The 24035-nt window shown below is 41.2% G+C and overlaps 1 protein-coding gene across 1 annotated transcript; it reads left to right on the top strand.

The window, feature by feature from the left end:
• Positions 1–853: 853 nt before the first annotated feature.
• On the top strand, positions 854–23290 carry SWIP (strumpellin and WASH-interacting protein). Its single transcript, XM_080269514.1, has 22 exons — positions 854–1020; positions 1998–2137; positions 3004–3169; positions 4486–4679; positions 5076–5306; positions 5604–5705; positions 6445–6588; positions 7731–7916; positions 8952–9050; positions 10148–10381; positions 11242–11397; positions 11941–12114; positions 12460–12579; positions 12809–12986; positions 13324–13478; positions 14522–14701; positions 15855–15965; positions 19462–19591; positions 20192–20409; positions 20988–21168; positions 22240–22340; positions 22667–23290. Exons 1-22 carry the CDS (start codon positions 990–992, stop codon positions 22931–22933), a joined length of 3498 nt encoding a protein of 1165 aa, XP_080125640.1. The 5' UTR covers positions 854–989; the 3' UTR covers positions 22934–23290.
• The last annotated feature ends 745 nt before the right edge of the window (positions 23291–24035 follow it).

The raw sequence follows: 24035 nt of genomic DNA, 5'->3' as shown, positions 1-24035 counted from the left end.
GATGGTAGAGTTAGTGATGATCATGATGTTGGGGTCAGGTTAGTAGTGATGGTGGTTGTCTGGATGGTGATGAGTGGTGGTGGTGTTTGTTCATGGGGGTGATGATGGTGGTTGTGATGACAGGGTGATGGTGGTGATGATGTATGTGTGTGTGTGTGTGTTTACTGCAAGGAAGAAGAAACCAAAGGCTAGAGGCCAGCAAATTGTTCCCTCCGAGAAAAAAATAAAAGCAAAAAATAGAAGGCCCGTTCATTTCGAGATGCCTGGACACTGCGTTTATGAGACTGGATGTCATAGATAGTAGGAAATACAGAGGAAGATAGTTAAAGAGTTGACATGTTGCATACATGAAAGACTGGGAGTAATGGTTCACTACTGCTTTAGAAGACAGAAAAAAGGATAAGCGTTTGCTGCTATACTAGTGCAACGCGCCCACCTTAGTGGTGGAGGGGTGCAAGCAGACAGTTCAGAGGAGTAAAAACCATTGAAGTAGCGACAGCAAAAAAGGTGATTGGAATGGCTTGATCGTGAATGAACATGGCGTTATCGAGATGACTTGTGATGAAAATGAGACTCACAAGATGAATGAACATTGCTGCGAAAAGATTAACAAAAAATATATATGTATATAATTAAATGAAATGTATAATTTTTAGTGTAGCAGTCGTTGTTCTTTACTATAACATGCTTTTTTTAAGCATATGTAATAACATAAAGCAAACTGCAGTGTTTTCTCTGCATATGACAATTTATTTTGATCATCCTTGAACGCGAAGGGGCGGATCTCTGGACGGATGTAAACAATCACGAGATTCACTCCGCCTCGCAGGGCAAATGTCAGGCTCTACTATGAGTCTGAGAAAGTTTATTTAAGAGAGGTATACAGTGATCTGAAGGCTTATATAAAAAGTTGTCAACACAAGACCATAAGAAGCTGCTGAGAACAAAGACAGCCATCTCACATCCAACAGCAGCTGAGGGAACACAAAATGACAGCAGACTATGACGAGAATAGTTACAGTAAGTTGAGTTAATGTTTGTCAGTCATTTTAATTATCACTGAAAACAAAAATGTGTAAACTACTGTTATGGTTACTTTCATGATTCAGTAGCGGATGTTACAGTAAATGTATGCATTAAGCAGCAGAAACAACATACCAAATCAGTTCATATTCTTCCTGTTTGTTTTCTGTATTTTTCTTACCATTTTCAGGGTGGTAAGTGGCGTTTTCCAACTGAAAATTTTTCCCGTAGATTATCATGTTCCTATAAGCAGTCTGTTCGATTTTTTTATTTTCCAGCGTAATGAAAAAAATGCACTCAGTGGTGGACTTCGTTTCCCGTTTCCCATCTGGAGGTTAGGTTAGGTTAGGTTTGGTTAAGTGCTGGGTTAAGTTAGGCTGTTAGGTACCAGTACAGTTAAGCCAGGTTAGGTTAGGCTTTGCTACACTCATAGGTTAGGAGAGTCCCTTCTGCCATTATGCTAACAAATCAAACAAGGGTTGACAGTAGAACATAGCTGAAAACAATGAGGAAACAGATTTTACAAGAATTGTTTATTTACCACCCCTGAAGTAGTCAGAAAATATAACCCACTGTCAGAAAGAACTATTTTGGTAAAGTGCTTCTGCTGCGTACAGTACGGTAATGCCTACAGTACGGTACTCTATATATATATGCCAGTGTTATTACCGATTCCTTTGGTCAGTGTTGGCAGTGACTGTTTAACTTAGGGTAGCCTTAGAATTCATTTACCGGTACTTTTAATCATACACTTCTTCTGAAATAAGATGTATCCTGATAGCATGTTCTTGTAGTTTCTTGGCAGTGACATCACAAGAATCTATGTAGTAGGGTTGCATCTGGAGCTTGCAAATGTAATACGAAATTCCATTTAATTGATTGCTCTAGTTTGGTTAGTGGTGAATTAATACTGTATGTGATATTAAATGCTTCAGTGACCATGATTCATCACAAGATTGCATTTCCCTTTACAGAGACAGTAGGAGAGCAGGAGCTTCGCCGGTATAACAGCATTGTTGAGCAGCATGGGGACCAGCTGGAGGAGATCATTGAAGCCCTTGGCCCACACCCAACACCAGCATGGGATCCTGCACGAGACCCTCTCAAGCTTAAGGTATTTCTGGAAGTTCAGTACCGGTATCGTACTGCATAATTATAGTAAATTTCTTTGGTATGTGGGTCCCATTTTATGAGTGGGATATTTTAATGGCGGACTGCTTTGATAGCAAAATCTTATAACAGAGTGAAAAATAGGATAGCACGAACTCATATGATGGAGTACGGAACATATTTATGGAAAAATTAGAGCAAAGTTAGCAGACCCCATGACAATATTGGATTTTTGTGCTTGGATCACCGAATTTGGATCTAAATTGCTCATTCTTGTATCATCAGTTTCTCATGTAGCGCATGCTTCTATAACGGGACCTGCTTGTACTAAATAGGACTAGGCCACTCAGATAATTTGAATACTGTGTCATGGTTGCATGAAATTTGATGAGCTTTAGTTATGAGGTAGGAATTAGACTCCTTGGGGTACGATACGGTACTTGTAAAATGAGTCGTCCAGTCTGACTTCAGTTGGCCATCGACTGAGCTGATAGGGGTCAGGGCTCTTCAGTTAGTTAATACAAACATGGTGTACCTAGATACATTATGTAGGAGAAGATGTAGGTGAGTGTGTACCATTTTCTCTGAAAGTATAGCTGAGTTGAAGTCATCCACATTGGCATGTTGTGCTGTATCCAAAGTACTTACCTGTATCATATTTACAGTTCTAGTTACCTATATTTCAGAATATGTAGCTTCCACGAAAGTCTTGCATTCAAAGGTTATGTATGTTCATAATTTTTTAAGATTTGACTCATAAATACTTTGAATATTTGCGGGGGTGTCTGTAATTTTTCTGAAACCTACTTTGAATCACAGTACAGAAATACTGTAGTCATTCTAATTTTTTGTATTTCTGGACCTCCACAGATGACCCCTACTGAGCAGACATCCTTGGTTGGTTTGGTGCAGTCTGAGAACAAAGTAGTGAACAAAGTGGTGCTGGCTCTGAGTGCTGTGTGTTTAGAGGCAGCCAATCTCACACATCAGGCTAGGACACAGCTCTTCCAACCTGTTATTCTCTATGGCAGTGGAGGTAGGATAACTAGTCTAAGGGAAATGGGTGCATGAGCATAGAAGTTTAAGTTAAATACAGTATATAGTAGACCACTTTGTAGAGGTACAGTACACCCTTGATATAACAAACTAATTGGTACCGGTACCAAACCCTTCGAACATCATGGTGTTCGGTAATTTCCCAGGGGTCATGGCTTTTATTGAACAAAGGTTGTTAAATATAGAGTGTCATTCGACTGTATGGTCGCACACAGTAACATACAGCTAGATCTAAATGGCTCTTTTTCTCAATAAATGCTCTGTTTGTGGCTCCTCTCACAATGCTGGTCACCCAGAGACTGATGTGGCTTTCTGTGGGATGCAGAGGAGTACGAGTGTGTGTGTGTGTGTGTGTGTGTGTGTGTGTGTGTGTGTGTGTGTGTGTGTGTGTGTGTGTGTGTGTGTGTGTTCTTACCTTACCTAATTGTTCTTACCTAATTGTATCTTTACAGGAATGAGTCAAGCTCGTACTGTCCCGTGTCTTAAACCATATTTATCGTGTGTGTGTGTGTGTGCATGCATGCATGTATGTGTGCATGTATACATGTGTGTGTGCATGTACGGACGCCACATTGGTAGGTGTTTCCCATGCATCCATTCATTTACTGAACAAAAGTCGGTAAATGAACATATCTTTCGGCCAGCTCAAGATGGTCGTTAAAATGGAAATTCATTATAAGGGGGTTCTGTATATTGAGTGTTTACTTTTGTTTCTCTATTACCCATGCATCATACTGGTACCGGATATATCCTGTTATGATTTGTAAAACTTTTTTTTTTTTTTAAGCTTTTCCTTATTTCTTGGTGTTAAGATGGGGACCAATCATGGCTTATACAATTAGTTGTCATTCAGATGAACCATATATTAACTGTTTTCAGTGATTTCTTCAGCTGTCCGGTGGTAATGCCTGTGATTGTTGTCAGGGCTTCACAAACAGATAATTGTGTTAAAAAGAAAAATAAAAAATAGTCAGTCCTATATTATTACTGTACCTTCAAAATTCAGGGGCCATGGGCAGGTTGACCATACTCCAGTACATTTAAGGGTAGATGACCTGCCTGTTAGACTCAGTGAGCCTGAAAGCATCTTTTTCAATGCATTCATGCCATTGCCAGATGATTGTATTCGGCTCAGGAAAGACCTACTATGTGAATGTGTTAAATATGACCTTCATTAATACCTTCATAATTGGGGATTTTTCCCTTAATTTTATGTAATTGTCTTTTTATTTGCCAAAAAATATATATATGTATCATCATAATAAAGTGGTTAATGGACTGATTTTTCTTGCACAGTGGGAGAAGATGGTGAGCGAACTGGTGAGGCTCAGACTGCCTTGGCCCGCATCCTGCCCATACTGCACCGTGTGTCGTGCTGGGTGCGGCGTGTCAGGCAGGTTACACTCAACATTCTCCAGCAGATGGCAGCACTGTACACACCGGAGAAGAAGGCCGGGGTACCTATTGACGTTGCGGAGGTTCATTTCCAGGTTCGTTGAGCTTTGTTCATAATTGATTTAACTTGTTTATCTGGAAGACTTTTTTTTTTTTTTTTTTTTTTTTTCCCCCCAGGATAATGTTCAACCTAAGACTTGGTGTTGAAAAATAATGCTGTCATGTGGTGGCATCATTTATATACATATCTCTCTCATGTCCTTCCCTATCCCCAAAAGGAAGATGGTTAAGTTGAGAAGGGCAGTTTCAGTTTGCTGTTCCTTGGGTTCACATCCAGATGATCTTAGGGCCATTACAGTAACAGCAATTGCAGCAGTAACAACTACCCCTTTCCACATCATTCACATGTGATAGCAGTGTTGATGATGATGATGCTCTTGTTCTTGTTACATACACAAATGGACTTAACTTCACTTTTTTTTTTCCTCCAGGTGGTATTTGAGCACCTGGGTACTCTGCTAGCCTGTGTCATCACCCTAGATGAGATTGTGGCAGCCAACTCTCTCCTTCATCAACACTGGGGTGCGTACCGACGACTGGCTCGCTCCGCTTCTTCCTCTTCGGCTGATCCCCGTTTGGCTGTTGACTGCAAACAACTTCAGCCACTGGAGAAAATGTTTACTGATGTGGAAGCAACAGTCATGCAGGCATCCATGTTTCAGGTGAGAACTTCTGAGTCTGGCATTTGCATTTGTCAGTTTTCATACACCATTTTTAGTGGGAAATTGGGTTAGGATGATGATGTGGATGATAATTAGCCTATTACTGATGTGGAGGTACTAATTATGCAGGCATCCATTTTCCTGGTGGATCCATCAGTTGTGTTTGTTTTCACACTCCATTATTAGTATGGAATTGGGCTAGGACAGCGATAATGATGGTACCAGTAGTGGTAATGGTGATGATATTAATTAGGATGATGATGATGATGATGATATAATGTGTTTTGTCTCCATCAGAGTGTTATTAGGCAGCAGTATGACACTGATGGAGAGCCAGTGAGCAAGAATGGTGGACTGCGGGAAGAGATGCTCAACGTTATTATGGGATGGTGTGGTCAGGTAGGTTATGACCATTTGCTGTACACACCTTGGATAAATGTAATAGACTGGATGTACAGTATAGTATGCAGACAGGACAACACATGTGTATCTCAGATTTCATATACAGTATTATGTCTAGGTAAATTCACAGCATCGTCTGTATTCTTTAGCAGTATATACATAGATGTGTGTAAACACTAAACATCTTCAAATAGCTACTGTATATACACACAACATTTGATTAGTACAGTGTGTCATTTTCCCTCATGGCAACAAATAGTACAGGCAATACAACTGTGATACGATATTGCTTGCAAGTGACTCTGATCATGATTATTGCAGTTTGAGCTGAGAGTGATGTCCCTCCAAGTGGGTGTAGTTGGCTCCAATGTGTGTTTCTTTTGTGTGTTTTTTATGTATTATCATTAATAATCAGGCCATTCTAATGGTTTTCCAATACTTGCTTAGCACAGTATGGTTTGCAGTATAGCTAATAGAATCATTTATCTCTCCATCTGTTTGTCTGTATATACCAGGTTTATATGCAGAATCTATATATATAGCCAGGTGTCATGATCCCAGAAAGGGTGACCACAAACAAATTGCCTCCATTTAATGCTAACCTACCAGTAAGAATTACCTACATCACAGGGTACAAATACTTTCATATGTAATGGTACATGGATAGTAAGTGAATTAACCTTTCTCTAATATCTCCTAAGAAAGTTGTTAAAAGTATTGTGGTTGTGTATGGCAGTTGGACCAGATCAGCACTGAAGGGTGGTGGTGTGATCTGCAGCTCCAGGTGGTGGGAGTGTCTGCACTTGCCGTCTTACACCAGGTCATATTCAACTCACAGGACAAGAAGCTAGCCAGGGCACTCTTAACCATTTATAAAAAGGTAAGACCCATTCCAATGCCTATGTCTTTTTCATTTATATATTTTGGGGTGAATATCTTGTGTGTGCTCTTGATTTGTCTAAAGCTCTGTATTGCCCTCCTACATCACTAATGTTCCATGTGTTATAAGGATTTTTTTTTTCTTTAATAAATTAGGCCTTTACAATTACAGTAGTCTTTGTGAAATATGGATACATCACTCAGTCAGTTATTGTCTCGTTATACTGTACCATATTTTGGAATTTATATGGATGTGTCGCAATTAACTGTTGGAAGAAAGAGACTATATGTAGTTTGGAAGAAAAGAGTAAAGCAGCACATTGATGAGAGAGAGAGAGAGAGAGAGAGAAAAGGGACCTGACAGAGTTGTTGTTGAGTAACCCTGGTCTGCCTGGCCGAGCAGGTACCATCAGTTGCAGGCAAGCAACTGGAACTGCAGGGCCGATGTGTGCAGTGAACCAATGTTCCTGCACAGCAGACAGCACCTTGCTACAGTGAGGATTAGGGAAGGGTGTAGAGGTTTGGTTCCTGGATGGATGCCACGTTTGTGTCTCTCCACCCAGTTAACATGGACACCATAATGGGCCCCACTTGGCATTGTAAATTGTTTCCTGGGTTACAGGAAACCATTAAGTTAGTCACTCGATGTAGAGCCTCATGAAGTGGAACAGAGTTCTGATGAAAAGGGACAGGAAGGATGAAATAAACATGGAAGAAAGGAGAGGAGACAGAAAAAGAATGTTAAAGGTGATGGAAGACATAGACAACACTGCATCGAGTGAATTGATGATGGTTGCCACCAGAGTACAGTATTAAAGAATTAATTATTGTTGGATGTCATCTGTCAGGGGATCCCAGTAGAGAGCAAGACCTAAATATACAGTAATAATAGTTCATAATCATAGTTGATGTTTAAACCTCTTGAATCCAGGTGACATTTTTCTTAGTTTATGTACCATAAATTGATGAGAACGTCATCAGAATTCAAATGGTTAATCTGTTTGCAGGTTCCATAATGATGGTTTGTCTCAGTAATGCACAAGAGGATAAGAAAGTGTGATATGCAAAATAAATCACTAAGGAAGAGGTGCTACAAAGCCTCCTATGTCACTTACAACACAGTCTCAATGCTTTTGTATGCAGGTACCATGTGTGACTCTTGTGGGGTCAACAGTATGGATGGGTGAGCGTCACATCCCCTCCGTGGCGCCAACACTTGCCCTTCTCTTCGACCGCAAGACGCAGGAGGCCCTGCTGACACACCGAGGCTCTCACCTCACCCAGAAGACACAGGGACTGGCTAAGGAGGCACAATCTGTCAACCTGCAGGTAAAGTCAGATATTAACTTTATCATGGATGCTGGAGAAAGATACCTTTAAGTGCTGGCACCAGTATGACTGACTGGGTCTGCTATCCATTTATACGAACATCCCTTTACTCACTCCTAGTCACCCCAAAAAAAGGATGGTGGGCTGCAGGAGAAGGTAAATTTGGCCTTGTGTCCACTGGGTTCATGTCCAGATGAACCTGGGGCCACAACAACAACAACCTCTTCACAGCACTGAAATCATTACTGTTGTGTGTTAGAATGAAAGACTGACTAAGAGGGTGTATGTAGGTGAGGTGGAGGGAGGGAGAGGGAGGGGTAGACCGAGGATGAGGTGGAGGGATGGAGTTGAGAGGTATATGAGGGAGGAGGGGTGAGTTGGGGGGAGGGTAGTCAAATGGTGGGTGACAGAGCGACTTGGAGGCGTTTTGTCTGCAGCCACCCTTTGCGGGATTAGGGCATCGGGCTATAGATAGATAGATAGATAGTGTTAGGTGGGGGCGCTCACCATCCACTCACTTGATGTAGTGCTGCTTTGGGTGTCCACTCTTTCCTCTCTTCCTTCCTTCCACTTCTGTCTTTCTTTCCTTCATTCTTTCCTTGTCCTTCTGCCTGTGGGTGACTTTACAGTCCCTCTTCTGTCTTTCTTTCCTTTATTCTTTCATCTTCGTCCTGCCTATGGGTGATTCTACACTGAGTGACAAGCTAAATGGCTTTCTGTACACCAGGAAACCATTTACTACGCCAGGTGGTAACCACATAACCAAATTATGGGGCCTGGTGGTTTAGTGGGTAATTAAGGCACTCCAGTCAGATTGAGCCTGTGTAGCTTTATGTCCAAAGGGTGGTTGAGGTTGATTGCTCATGTAATGCCACTCAGGGATGAGTGAAGCTGGTCACTTTCATCTTGAATGTCAGGACCAACTTGCCTAGCCGCGGGCTCCTACGCTTCTCATGGGACAACATAAGATTGGATGATGGATTATTATTACTGTTTTTATTATTATTATTATTATTATTATTATTATATTTGTAGGTTTGTGGTTGGGCAGTCAGCCTTGATGCAGCAGCCAAGAAGCAGTCCAGTCAGGTGACCAACCAGGATCTAAGTCATCGGGCATCACTCCTCCTGCAGGTTGGTTGTCTGCACTCACTTACAAGCAGTTCTTTTGTTATTCTGGCATTAAACTATGGGAAGGCAAGATGCAAAAGGATGAAAATCTATCCCAAATCAAGGTGGACACTTGTTGATTTCTTTTCTGCTTTCCCATTCCTATTTCTTGATGTTATATGAAGGTCTTCTGGGAACCAGCTTGTTAGATTAGTCCCAACAGCCTGAGGATATCTTTTTTTAGTGTTCTTTTGTTACTGTACATGTAAACGGTTTTATTCAAGTAAGGGAAGACTTTTGAGCTGGAATGGTTAGATAGAGCCTTCATTACCCCTTCACTGTTAAAGTGCCCTTCTGTGCAGAATGCAGATATCTAGTAAAAATAAAAAAATATATATATACTGTAATCATAGTAAAAGAATTAAATCTTTGTGGATTTTACCAGACTGCAACTAACTTCAGCTTGTTCTTGCCTCCCAAAATCTCCATACATAACTCTGTTATTTACATTATTAGTCATTTTGTCACTTGTAGCTGTTGTGCTGTTGTAATAAATGTCTTTAGCTCATGATTGGATGGTTTTAAATAGCTGGGAAATGTATTATTGTAAATATTTAAAAATAATACTGTATACTGGTATGTATACTTCAGTTAAAGGCAGGATGAATGTATGAGATATACTAATTTCATTTGTCATAATAGTTCCATGTTTAAGTTAGAGAGAAGTTATATATATCGTGAATTCAGTATTTTAATTATACGGACAGTACTGCCTTCACATTTAAGTCAGAGCGCAAGTGCATTGATGAATATTTTTATTGTGTAGTTACCAGCTGTTATACCTCCATGTTTAAGTTAGAGAGAAATTGGATTTATGAAGTATATTTCTCTGACATGCATTTTTAGGGAATGATGTTGGTGCATGCATTAAAGTACAGCATGGAGGCAGTCTTTAATTTTATTAAACATATTCTTTTGATATTTATTTTTATGGGATGATATTGTCACATACATTTATTCTTTTGTTATGTATCTTTAAAGGATGATATTTACACACACATTACTTCTTGTGATATGAGCAACATGTAGATGATGTTGATGATCATGATATGTATTTCTAGGGTATGATACTGGCACATACAGTGAAGTACAGCATAGAAACAGTGCTGAACCTGCACACCGCACTGAGCCGTCCCATGGGTCGCACCACAGCCCTCAGTGTGTGCCAACTAATAGAGTCACTCAAGGCCATCCAGGAGACATACAAGCACCATAGTTCCCTCCTGGCTCACTCACTCCCTCACGTCACTCAGTACCTCACCTGCCAGATCCTCGCCATAGTGGCTGCTGCAAAGGTGAGTCAAGGGGAAAAAAAAAAGGGGGGGGGGGGTAGATAATATATGAAAGAAAATTATGCAAAACATTTAGAAAATAATCATGCAGTATAGCTCCCTCCTTCCTCCCTCCCTCCCATATTTCATTCAGTACCTCACATGCCAGATCCTCTCCACAATGGCTGCTGCTAAGGTGAGTCAGAGGATAAAACTATAGTCGGTTTGATTTTGCCTGATAGAAATTAGTCACTTACACAGCCAGAATAGTATGTTCATTTGCATGAAATTTGAGTAGCATTAGTTGTGAGGTAGTAACGAGTCTCTTTGTTTACAGGTCAGATTGATCCTCCAGCCTGACTACACTAGACCATCAGTTGAGCACGGGGATAGGGATCTTTAGGATAAATCAGATGCTTTGTAGATAGACAGAGGATGAATGGAGATTTAATACCAGTACATAAAGGCTGCATTCAGTTTTAAGTTGGCAGTCACCAGAATGGCTCTGCTCTACTGATGCCATGAATTTCAAAAGTTGGAATGATAAGGCTATGATTTCTTTCCCCATTTCACTTTTGGATGGTGGATAGGTGGATTGATTCTGTGTTGGTGCTGAGGCAGTGAAGGATGATAAGTTATATGAAGTCCTTAGTGCCAGAAGGGTAAATTAACCAACCACAGATTCTTGAGTTCATATTGCACGATGATGGTTATATGATACACTGAGTTGAAGATGGAATTTCCTATCTTTCAAAACTGTTTCAGTAGAATATCGTATGGTTAAAAAAATAAAGAATACATACTTTAACATCACTCCTCTGAACATTCACACTTGCTTAATTTGCCCTTCTGACACCAAGCTCCTCATACTGTATATTCTTCAGACTCGAGTATCAAGTGCTCGGCTGGATGGGCGTCGGCTTGACATACTGATGGCGCTGAACGTGGTGGAGCGGATGTTGACGGGCCCTGGCACCAAAGAACGCCGCCTCGTCACTCGGGTTGCCCTCTCCCTGGCCAATCAAGCTCGAGCTCTCAGGGTGCGTTAAATAAAAGTAGCGTATGTCCACCTTTTTTAATGGCTGATTTGAGTGAGAGAGAGAGAGAGAGATGGAAATTAAATTCTTGGAGGATTGTGAAATTACCACTGGCCTTTTTCCTTTTATTTTTTATTTTTTTTAATCTCCAACTTTGGGTGCATACTTGACTGCCAGTTGTGAAGGTCCAGTAATCCTGTAACATTGTATACACCTTCACATATGACCATCTCAACACTATTATCCATGTTCCAAATCTCACTCAGGACTGGTGTGGTAGTATTAGCAGAGGATTTCCTTTGACATCACAGCTGATTGTCCTGTCATATAGGCTACCTGTGCATGTCACCACTTCAGCATTAACGTCCATGGTTCAAACTAAATACATGTTAGGGGTTTTTCATTCAGGACTGGTTTGACTGTATTAGCAGTAGTGTTTTGTGGCATGCTTTCTGTTTCCTTGTTTTGTGAATCTTGTCCCACCTTATCCTTAGGTGGCAAAAGAGGTCAGGATAATGATGATGATGTATGTGTGCTCTATTCTAGGATGAAGACGTTGCCTCCCTGCTGGTTGTTGTGCGTCGACTAGAGTTGGCATGTGAGGTAGAGGAGCGTGTGCAAGAGGCCACATCCTGCTCCGTGCTGTACCATCATCAGATCATACTGCCCATCTACCTCACACACTACCAGCAACAGTGTGAAAACCCACAACGCATCCACGTGAGCCTGCTTGTTCTTGTCTCACTGAAATCCTGCCAGCCTCTTAGCAGTATATTTTCCATTCTGCATATTTTTTATTTCCTGTTTACTATTTTTATTATTTTAGCACCTTGATGTCTTTCTTCCCAACAACAACAGCAAAGTAACTAGTTTGGTCACTTGGTTTAACTTAGAGTCCAAGCAAAACGTCTGCTGTAACATGGCCAACCTCAGTATGGAGTTCATTTAAGAGGTGGCATCATTTGACTGATTACTTGATTCCTCTTCGCAGCAAAAAAAGGATATCATACAAATGACTTATACCTAGGACTGAGAGTACTAACAGTTGTATATTTATTTCCACAGTTCATGATGGCTGCTGTGCGTGATTGTGCCGGTGATTTGGAACAGTGCAGCCATCTAGACCCCCCTGACCTCCTCCTGTCACAGTTCAAGGATGAAATGTACCAGAATATCAAGGAACATGTGAGTTAATGTTGATGTGGGTTTGAGCCCCAGGATTAAATTAAAATGGAGCAGCAATATTTTTGTTGTCTGATTTTATTCAAATTTATGCTAATGGTGTTGATGATATTTTCCCAAACTGATTGTTTTGATTTGATAATGATGAGTGTGATGATAATGATGATGATATAAGAACATTGTGATGGAGAATTTTACACAATTGTAATGATGATGGGAACCAATTCTTCAGCTGCTGGACAAGACTTGCCAGGCAGTGGAGACAGAGCTTCGATTGAGCACCCACTCCCACCTCCAGCTGGACCCACGCAACCCTTTCACCTCCTCTGCCACTTCCTCCACCTCCCAACTGGTGCCTCTTCTCCACCTTCACCCCCTCACACTCCTTGGCTCCATCATCTCAATAAAAGGTAAGATTCTCCCAGTCTTCCTCATGTTTGTAAAATGTATGGTCAGTATATTTTCACCTGCTAAGTTGTGGTTACGTGACATTCAGTGAGTCTTGGTTATGATGTAAGAATGAGTCTCCTTGATTACTGTTCAAATCCATTCGGAATGAGTCTTCTTGGTTACTGTTCAAATCTGTCTTTCAGTTTCAGGAACATTGGGCATTTGGTTTAGCTTCCAGTTCATATAAAGCATTACGGTACCATAGCTTGCCTTAATGTGGGGATTCCATGGCATCAGTTGACTTTTAATATGATTTTATTTGATATGTTTATTGTTGTGATTTGAATTTATTGACAGACTATGTGGAGCAGTACTTGGAGCGAACGTTCTATGCGCTGACGGTGGTGGCCCCTCATGACTGGCGGACGTATGAAGAGATGCGTAACCTGGCCACTGCTAAGTATGGCCTCTTCACCGTACCATCATACCTGCCTTCACATACACTGGATCAGGTATGTTGGTATGCAGGTTGATTGAGCTCCTTGGATGCCTGGTGATCTAGAAGGCTAAGGTACCATAACTGGATGTGACCCAACTGTGTTTACCGTGAGAGGTGGTTTGGATATATTACTCAGAACAACCAATGATGTGAACATCGTAACCTTTAGAAAGTGATTGCCATTAAGCTTCTGAATATTAAATCATATATATATAAGTTTTAGAAGCATCTTATGTACAAAAAATTCTGTGATGATATCCAGAGTTGAATAGAAAAGACATCATTACTGTAGAGAGATTAATGGAAATGCAGTAAATATGAATGATCTTTTTGCTTTTGTGGTAGGTGATGGCAACCATCATCCACTCACTTTATGTAGTGCTGCCTACTTCTTTCTTAGCCTTTATCATTCTTTTTCTGTGCCTGCCCTCCTCTCTTCTTATTTCTCCCATCTTTCCTGTCATTTCTTATTACTGTACTTTTCTTTCCTTTACAGGTGGCTTTACATTGAGTGACAAGCCAGATGGTTTCCTGTAAGCCAAGAAACCATTTACAACGCTGGGTGGTAACCATATAACCAAACCATACGTGCTCCCTATGTGTCAACATTTGGGTTAGTGGAGGGTTAGTGCCCCTCCCTATAAAACAAATAACTCAAAGTCAAATGGCCACCCCTTATGGGATAATGGCATCTGGCAATAGATAGATAGATAGACAGATAGATAGATAGATCTTTTTGCTTATAACAGTAGTGTTGTAACAGACTATGTATAAGTAATGTCCATGTGTAGCAGAATACTGTAATGATATATTTATTGTATTAATCACATTGTTTGTCCCTCTACAAACATAGTTTTACATTGCAAGCAGTCTTTGTTATATTAGTTGTAAAATATCAACATTTTCCAAACACTTGATAATGTAAATTGGGGGAAACTGTCAAGTTAACTCTGTAGGCAGCATAAGAGCTATGATCCCGGTAATTAATTTTTCTGTGGGCATGTCAGCAAAAGAGCATCAAAATAGAACAACATGCAATGAGACTTTTGTTTTCAGGGTGTAGATGTGCTGGAGATCATGCGCAACATCCACCTGTTTGTGCAGCAGTACCTGTACAACCTGAACCAGCAGTTCTTTGTGGAGGCCACCAGCACCAGCAAACACCTCAACACCGTCACCATTACACACATTGCTAACTCCATACGCACACATGGATCAGGAATTATCAATACAACGGTAATTATACTCTAATAATAATAATTGTATCTTATTGTTTTGTTTATAATGGCTCCAACATGCTTGCATGCATCAACCTTCAGCATTTAATGGCAGTTCTTCATGCTGTGTGATCTTTGGCAGCACCTTCACTCAGTGTCCCATCCCCAAGGCCACTCCCTATGATCTTGTCCTAGGTCACCTTTGGTCTGCCTCCTGCACCTCAATCCCCAACATTCACATGTCTCATCCTCCACGCCCAACTGTCATCATCCCTTCAGCATGCCCAAACCATGTCAATCCACCCCTCCCCATCACAGCACCAATACACTGGGGTCCCATCCCTCCTCTCAACTCTTCAGTCGCAATCTTAGCATCCCTCCAGGCCTTGCTTTCATTAATAATAATTCGTAATTTTATAATAATAATAATAATCCGGTCTTTTATTTCTCAAAGTGCTGGTTCTTTGTGAGGAATTCACTAACAATAATCTATTTTTTAATACTTCTTTTGCCTCATTATCTGAGGTAGGAGCTTAAGTGGCATAGAAACATTCTGGCGTATCAGGTAGAGCCAGGATTTCGGGGGCTTGAATGATGAGTGAATGGAAGTGTGGCCCATTGGAGTGGGCAGAGTTGGGCCGTCTGGACGTTGCTACTCCTCACCCTGCCCTAGGGTGGGAAAGGAGGTCTGGATGATAATGATGATGAATCATGTTTATCATATAAGTGATAAAGACATAAGCATAGTAGACAAATGTTGAGAAAAGATTCAGTTTTTCATATACATGGCTGTTTCCCCCCCTCCCCCCCCTTTTTTTTTTATGGGAAAGATAGAAAGGGACTGCATCTCTTATTTACAGTCCCTAGTTCATTCTGTGATACTTGTTCATTCTACATTTTTATACTGTTATTTTCTTTTGCGTCCAATACTGTACTCTGTATGAAAAGCTGTATTATGCTCTTTCTTATATCTAGCCATACCTAGCACAACACAGTGCTGGGTATGGCTAGTTAGATTTGCATCCAGAGAATGATGATGTATGCAAGAGGAACCTTCTGTACAGTACATACATACAGTATAATATTGTCCATATTGATTATCTTGTAATAAAAAGAATATCATATGGTAAGCATTCTGTATTACTCATAGTTTTCTCTTTTTTCATTGGCAGGTGAACTTTACATACCAGTTCCTGCGTAAAAAGTTTCACGTGTTTTCTCAATTCCTGTATGATGAACATATAAAGTCTCGCCTCCTCAAAGACCTTCAATATTGGCGTGAGGTAAGTGAGAGGTGTTTCCTATGCTCATAGCTTGTTTACTACTTTAATCTGATGATGTATATTTGTCATATATTCATACTGCAATTAAATTATTTCTTTCAGTTTAGGAGAGTCCACTTTTTTTTTTTTTTTTTTTTTTTCCACATGATGTAACTGTCACTTACACAGCTTGAATACGGTGCCAAATTTGGGTTGTATAAAATTTGATGAACTTTGGTTATGAGGTATAAATGAGTCTCGTTGGCTACTGATTAGATCAATCAGTAGCCAAGATCTCCAGTCTGACTACAGTTAAACATCACTGGAGCTGAAGGGATTAGTGATCTTTTTCAGGTTAGAGTACTGTAAATGTACTCTGTTGAAGGCTGTATGTAACCCCTTCAGATTGAAAAGTCAATCCTAAGATGAACAAAATTATCAGGATAGAGCAAGAATAAAATGGTAGTGGCATATTTGGGCAGAAGGAGTGAATATTTTCTTATGTGTATTAAAGTACGTTTTTTATTGTTTATAATACAGAGAGGAGAAAGTGTGAGAGAATTTGAGTATGGATGGGGTATATGTGCAGGAGTAGATGAGAATGAGAGGGCAAAGGAAGGAGTGTGTATAGTTGTGAGTAAAAGATGGAAGAAGAGCATAAGACAGTATGGATCAGTTGGGTCAAGGATTGTGTGGGTAAAGTTGAAAGTTGGAATACAAATGTGGGCGATTGTGTGTGTGTATGCGCCAACGCAAGATCGTGCTAGAAGAGTGAGAGAAGAGTTCTGGACAAATGTGGAAGTGTGCATGGAAAAGTTTGGAAGGAATGAGAGAGTGTTTTTGATTGGTGATATGAATGGTAAAGTTGGTAATGTGAAGGTGGATGGAATAGTTGGTGAGTGGGTGTGCCTGCCGAGATAGATGAGAATGGGAGTAAGTTAGTGGACATTTGTGCTGGGAGGGGGTTGGTGATAGCCAATACCCTCTTCAGGCATAAAATGATCCACAGGTATACATGGCAAGTGATGAGAAGGGTGGGTGGCGAACTGAATGAAAGGAAGGCAATGATTGATTATGTGTGTGTGGATGAAAGGATGCGAAGATGTGTAAAGGATGCAAGAGTGTATAGAGGTTGAGGGAGGGACTTTCTGATTCACTACTTGGTGGTGGCCAGAATTAGGATGCAAGTAAGATGGAGGAATAGAAGAAGGGAAAGACGAGAGGAAGGAGTAGTTGCAAGGAGGGTGGAAAGGTTACAAGAGGATGGGAAAAAGACAGAGTATAAGAGAGAAGTGGAGGAACGATTGGGCAAATATGAATTGGAGCAGATGGGAGACGTGGAAGGTATGTGTAAGATATTTACAGAAGAAATATGTGCAGCATGTGATGTGGTGTGTGGAAGGAAGAGAAGACGGAGGGGGTGCAAGGAACAGCATGGTGGATTGAAGAGGTGAAACAGGCTGTGGCACAAAAGAAGAAAGCATACAATGAATGGATGAGAAATAGGGGCGTGGAAGAAGTTGAGAGGCTGAAGAGAGAGTTATATGTGGAAAGGAAGAGAGAGGTGAAAAGATTGGTAAGAGAGAGTAAGAAGAGAGTGGATGGGGAATTTGGAAGGAATTTGAGTGTAAAGTGGAGGGACTGTAAGAAAATGTTCTGGAGAGAAGTGAAAAGAGTAAGACAAGGTGGAAGTGAAGTTAGCAGGGGAGTGAAAGATAAAAATGGTAGATTATTAGTGGAGAAGGGAGAAAAAGTGAGCAGATGGAGAGAACACTTTAAGGAATTGTTGAACGTAGAGGATGGAAGTAATGCGAGTATAAGTGGCTGGGGAATGGCTGGGAGAAGGAGGGAGTTGAGAAGACAGGAAGAAATCAGTAGGATAGAAGTTGTGGAAGCAATGAAGAAAGTTAAATCGGGGAAAGCCCCAGGAATTGATGGATTGTGTGGTGAAATGCTGAAGCATGGGGGAGAGATAGTAGTAGAATGGATGTGGAAGATGTGCAGATTGGCCTGGGAGGAAGGTAGAGTTCCGGAGGATTGGAAGTCAGGTATAATTATTCCCTTGTACAAAGGAAAAGGGGAAAAAGAAGTGTGTGGTAATCATAGGGGCATTTGTCTCCTTAGTATAAAAGGAAAAGTGTATGGTAGGATACTTATAGACAGAGTTAGAGAAAGAACAGAGAAATTAGTTGGAGAAGAACAGGGAGGCTTTGGGAAGGGAAGAGGTTGTGTAGATCAGATATTCATTCTTAGATCTTTAGTGGAAAAGTTTCTAGAGAAGGGAAAGAAGTTGTATGCGGCTTTCATGGATTTGGAGAAAGCATATGACAGAGTGGATAGACAAGGATTGTGGAAAGTGTTAAGGATATATGGAGTAGATGGGAAGTTGTTGAATGCTGTGAAGAGTAGCATACGATGGTGCGAAGGCTGCAGTGCGTGTGGATGGTGAACTAAGTGAATTTTTCTCTTTGAAAGTTGGTTTGAAACAGGGATGTGTCATGTCTCCATGGTTGTTCAATCTGTACATGGATGGGGTAATAAAAGAGGTACAAGGTAGGGTAGTGGATGTTGGAGTGGCCCTGGTGAGAGAGGATAGTGTTTGGAAACTCCCTGTACTGTTGTTTGCAGATGATACTGTGTTGTTGAGTGAAGACGAAGGGGAGCTGCAAGGCTTGGTGGATGAGTTTGAGAGAGTGTGTAAGAAACGGACCCTAAAGGTGAATGTAGGGAAGAGTAAAGTGATGGTCTTTGAGAGAGGTGAAGTTAGTGAATGTACAGCGAGGTTGGATGGTGAGGAATTGGAAAATGTGAGTACGTTTAAGTATTTGGGTAGTGTGATGAGTAAGGATGGAGGTGTGGAGGGTGAAATGCTTGAAAAGGGTACAGCAGGAAGAAAGGTTGCTGGTTCCTTGAAAGCAGTGATAAGAAAACAGGGAAGTGAGCATGGAAGTGAAAAAGTTACTACATGACAGTATTGTGATACCAGCTCTAACGTACGGAAGTGAAGCTTGGACATTGCTGGAAGGACACAAGTCAAGAGTGAGAGCAGTGGAAATGAGTTATTTAAGGGGAGCCTGTGGAGTCACGTGGAGAGACAGGCTGACGAATGAGGATATAAAGGAACGTTGTGGTGTGGATGTGGATGTGATAGGAAGCGTTATGAGGAATACACTGAGGTGGTTTGGCCATGTGGAGAGGATGGAGGGTGAAAGACTGACGAAGAGAGTGTATATGAGTGAGGTGGAGGGGGAAAGAGGGAGGGGGAGGCCGAGGATGAGATGGAGGGATGGGGTGGAGAGGTATATGAGAGAGGGTGGTGTGAGTTGGGAGCAGGGCAGTGAAATGGCGGGGGACAGGGCGACTTGGAGGCGATTTGTTTGTGGCCACCCCAAACGGGATTGAGGCGTCTGGCAATAGATAGATAGATAGATAATACAGAGCTTTGTATATCTTCTGTAAATTGTTTCACTTCATGTTCCTGTATTTGTTATTAATGTTTTCATATGCTTTTGATCAGGTTAAGGTGAAGGAGGAGCAGTATCCCTATGAACGAGCCGAGAAGTTCAACCGAGGCATTCGCAAGCTTGGACTTACTCCAGAAGGACTCACATATCTTGACAAATTCCGTGCTCTCATCACTCATATTGGTCAGTTTTAAGGGTCTAGGAACTGTATACTTAAATCTTAAATGAGAAAGAGGAATGCAAGCTCTCAGATTTTGTCAATACTCAGTGATGTGTATTAAGACAGAACATGTTTGACCATCTTATATTATTGCTCACTGCATTCTGTAATGTGGGATGCAGACTGACCATACCTAATAACCACAGGCGTTCCATAAATGACCATATAAAAATTAGAGGCATGTATTCTACTTAATAGTTTTTGAGGTTTATGCTCCTTGGAATCCCATGATGGATTTCTTTTTTAATTATTAATCAAAATTGACAAGTTACCAGCTCAAAAATTGTTGGTTCATGTAGCTAATTAATTGACTTTGTTGTTATCTCTTAGGAATTTCAGTCACAAATTTGCAGATTACAGTATGTGGATGATTTGTGTGTAACGTAGAACTGAGAATTACTAAGCATTTAATGATAAATTGATGGATGTGTGGACCACTTTACTGGGCTCTCTTAATAGTTCTCCAGCTGCTTTACCTCCCTGCTCATGCTAATAAAGATTTACTGTATTACGGTACAAAATCTTGAGTGGCACTTACATTATAACTCTGTAACCGGTTTCAGGCAATGCAATGGGATATGTGCGTCTGGTAAGATCAGGTGGGCTTCATTGCTCCAGTAACTCAGCACGGTTCATGCCAACGCTGCAAGACACACCCAGCCTGGCCGAGCTATGTGCCACCTCACCAGTATCCTCACACACACAGCAAGCTGCCCAAAACCTTGATGCTGTGGTCGACAACCTTACACGAGCCTTTCACCATGACACTGATTATTTCAAGGTGAGAGAGTTCTTATTGTTACCTATTCCACCTTGATACCAACTGAGTCAGTGTGAGGTTCAGTTAACAGTCCTTAACCCTTTCATGGCCACAGTGACTTTAGTTCTCTGGTGCATGAACTGTGTGGAACTGTTACCGTAACTGCTATGTGGATGTGAAAAAAGGCTTACACATGCATGCATAGCCAAGGCCTTCAAAAATGGAAACTTTATTGTCTTCATCATCCTAACATCTTTTCCCATTGAACGGTAGGATGAGGTAGAGTCCAACAAGCAAGAAAACACCTGATTGAGGGAGAAATATTAGAAATCTCCCCAGTTACCAATAAATGGGCCACACTTTTCTTCACTCACCACCTTGCCCCCAGAATCCTGATCCCCACCTCATAGGTATAACAGTTCATACTTTTTTTTTCTCCCTCAGGTTGCCTAACAACCAGAGTCAATACAGCTACTATTGCATTGCCAGATAAAAACAGAAGTGACAGTCAGCAAGACAACAAAATTAACAAGATGATATTTCTACTAAGAGTTAATATTTACACCTCAACAGCCTCTCGTACTGTTTTCCCCATACAGCTGCTTGTGGATGTGTTTGCTCCAGCCCTGAGGGATGGTAAAAATGCCCACCTTCGCAACTTCCACCTTATTGTGCCTCCTCTCACGCTTAACCATGTGGAACATTTGCTGGCAGCCAAGGACAACATGAACAAGAAAAACAAAACAGGGGCAGCTTTCACTGATGATGGATTTGCTATGGGTGAGCTGTTAAGAGATATCAAAACTGCCCCAGTATTTATTTTCTAAAATACTTTGGGCATAGATGATAGTATACTGTAGTTCTGTTTGTTAAGGCCCAGCAGTCCTCATGCATGCTGCACTCTTTTACATGTCACCTTCAGAGCTATTGTCCGCCATCTCCTTTGAATACATTGTATAGGGACTGTCTCAGTCTGACTCATGATATTATTAGCAGACATATTTTCCTTGGTAACAACAATATACCAGTAGTTGTCCAAGTTTATACTTGAATCCAAACCTTTATTTGTGATGTACATGGTAGCATTACTTTAGTTACAGTCATTACTCATTTTACGATGTTTCGGTTTACGATATTTCGCTACAACGATAATAGAAAAGTTCCACCCCAAAATTCGATTTACAATAAATTTCCCGCCATAACAATTTTGCCATTGGAAAGCGCCAGGCACACGCAAGGTGACCATCACTTGTCTCAGGCAAGATGGCGGCCCCAGCGTGCTGGCATTGTTATGATTCAGGTCCTGCCACCCCTTCAAAGCCCTGTTTTTTCAACTTGTTCATGTGTGCCCCCCTGTTATCGTCACCACTCAGCCAAACATTGTACTACAGTACTGTGGATTTGTGTGTTCAGTGGTAAAGTCAGTGCCAGTGTAGGCCCCAGTGCTGTGGTTGGTGCAGGTATGGGTCCCAGTGCTAAGGTTGGTGCAGGTATGGGCCGGATTCCCCTGCCCCTAACCTGTTCCTGTCTGACTCAGAGGCTGACCACTAGTGCCTGTAAGCACAGGCTGTCCCCCAGCCTCAGGGGGGACGACTTGGACCAACACAGGAAGGAATGAAGGTGGGTTGTCATTTATGGTTCAGTCTTGGTTAGGTGACTTTGGGAAGTTGAGTTGATGTAACCCCCCTTTTATGATGGGTTTCAGTGTACGATTTACGATAAAATCAGTATACGATGAGGTATGACCTGATGTAACCCCATCGTAAAACGAGTAATGACTGTATCCAAGTTTATTGTATTCGTGATTCACAACTTTTACTGAATCTCAACTTTTATTTGTGTTTTTGACAGGGTTGGCATACCTACTGAAGGTTCTGGACCAGAATGCAGCCTTTGACTCACTGCACTGGTGGTCGGGAGTGCGACGACGCTATATCAGAGAGCGAGAAAAGGTAAGTGGTAATGTAGTATTGTAGTAGCAATTAAGTGGTACCAGTCTCAGGCTTATCTGAAATGTGAACATGTTAGACTGCAGGCTGAAGCTGCCCTCATCCTGCAGCCCACTATCCTCCTTTTTGCAGATAGGGAGGGAGTTGAGACACTTGCATAACCAGACGTAGGAGTTGCTCAGTTATATCAGTGCCATTACATGAAGGTGTCCTGTATGTCACACACGGCAGACACCTCTCACTGAATGAGAATACCCTTTTTAATACAGTGATGCATTCTTTGTTCTATTACTGCTATCTCCAGAAGTTAACTATGTGCCTTGCCTCAGGTGGAGCAGCAGCGTCAGAACAGCGGTGTTGGGGATGACAAGCTGCAGCAGACCCTGGCCCTGACCACCTCACGCCTGCAGCAATACCAGCAGGAGTTTGAGCTGTTGTTCCTCAGTGTCAGTAGTGCACGAGTCTTCTTCAGAGGGGACTGGGCATCTTCATCCTCTGCCACTGATTCCACAGACGGCCAGAATAGTGATACTCAGTCCACACACAGCGGGTCCAATGGAAAGGATAGCAAGACAGGAGAGAGTACTGCTACTTAATGTATGTTGTTGGTGAAATTAGTCTAAGATGGGAAAGTATATTGGATACTTTCTGTAAATGTGATAATCTTTTCAGGATATGTATTTTTGTGATTTACAGATTTTTATATGAAAAATATTTATATATACAGTAAATCATACATAAATCTAACTAATCTAGAAGCATTTCTGATTTGCAGGTAAATATTGTGTTGGAGATAAGTTCCTTCATGTGGCAGTATTGATCAGGTCATTCTCAGATATTTCTGATATGATAAAAATATAGTACAGTACTGTATAATTTATTATATAAATTTATGTTTCAGAATTAGATTCAGATACATTTGGACTTGAACTGAAAATAATGCATATGCATGTACTGTATATGCAAAGGTTCAGAATGTTGTGAGTGGAGATTATGTTTGTAATCAAGGGGTTTGAGGGTGAATATTGTGAAAAAAAAATGTCATATGGCATCATAGCATATGCAAAATGGGACTGGTAGTAACCCTGCCTTATGATGGTTCATGCAGAGGACTGCTGATGTCATTTGCAAAGCCTGGGTACATAACTGATGCAGTAGTGTGAATGGTTGATTGCAAGGTGTAACCAATTAGGAGTGTGCCATATCTAAGGAGAGGGAAATCTTATGATCCAGCCATGGTAGGAAGAAGCCACTGTAAGATGTGTGGCTGTGAAATTTGTTCAGTTGTTTTGCTGCATGGAAGACATGAATATACTCTGTTCACCATAACTTGGCCCCCAAATTTCTCTTCATCATAAATGCTGAGCTGTAGCAAGAGATTAACACTGGAATATGATTCTGGTAATAAAGAGGTGCTACATAAATGGTCTAGAGCCATGGTGTTGTGAGAGTGAGAAACAAGTTAGCTAGCAAGATGATGCGCACAAGTAGAATAAGGGGACTCGAGTGTGTTAAGTGTGTGCACAGGTAATTTGGTGATGCATTGCCGATAGCATGTGGAGGGATGAACCCTGAAGGCAGACCAAAGAAACATGGAATGAGGTCTTAAGATGGAACCTGGATGGTGGGGAACTTCACAGGAATACTGCGGGGAACCGTGTAGCTTTGAGTATATCAGGTGAATGAGGCAAACCCAGG

The sequence above is a fragment of the Coenobita brevimanus genome, chromosome 34, assembly GCF_032717465.1.
Source record: "Coenobita brevimanus isolate Jiangsu-jjx chromosome 34, ASM3271746v2, whole genome shotgun sequence".
NCBI classification, from domain to species: Eukaryota; Metazoa; Arthropoda; class Malacostraca; order Decapoda; family Coenobitidae; genus Coenobita; species Coenobita brevimanus.
This window is presented reverse-complemented; position numbering and strand designations above follow the sequence as displayed.

Excerpts from the sequence above, each read along its gene's own strand:
- SWIP (XM_080269514.1), top strand. The coding sequence starts at position 990 with ATGACAGCAGACTATGACGAGAATAGTTACA. Across the intron at positions 6,589-7,730 it reads TCTTAACCATTTATAAAAAG|GTACCATGTGTGACTCTTGT; the intron begins GTAAGACCCATT and ends TTTTGTATGCAG. Across the intron at positions 21,169-22,239 it reads TGATGATGGATTTGCTATGG|GGTTGGCATACCTACTGAAG; the intron begins GTGAGCTGTTAA and ends TGTTTTTGACAG.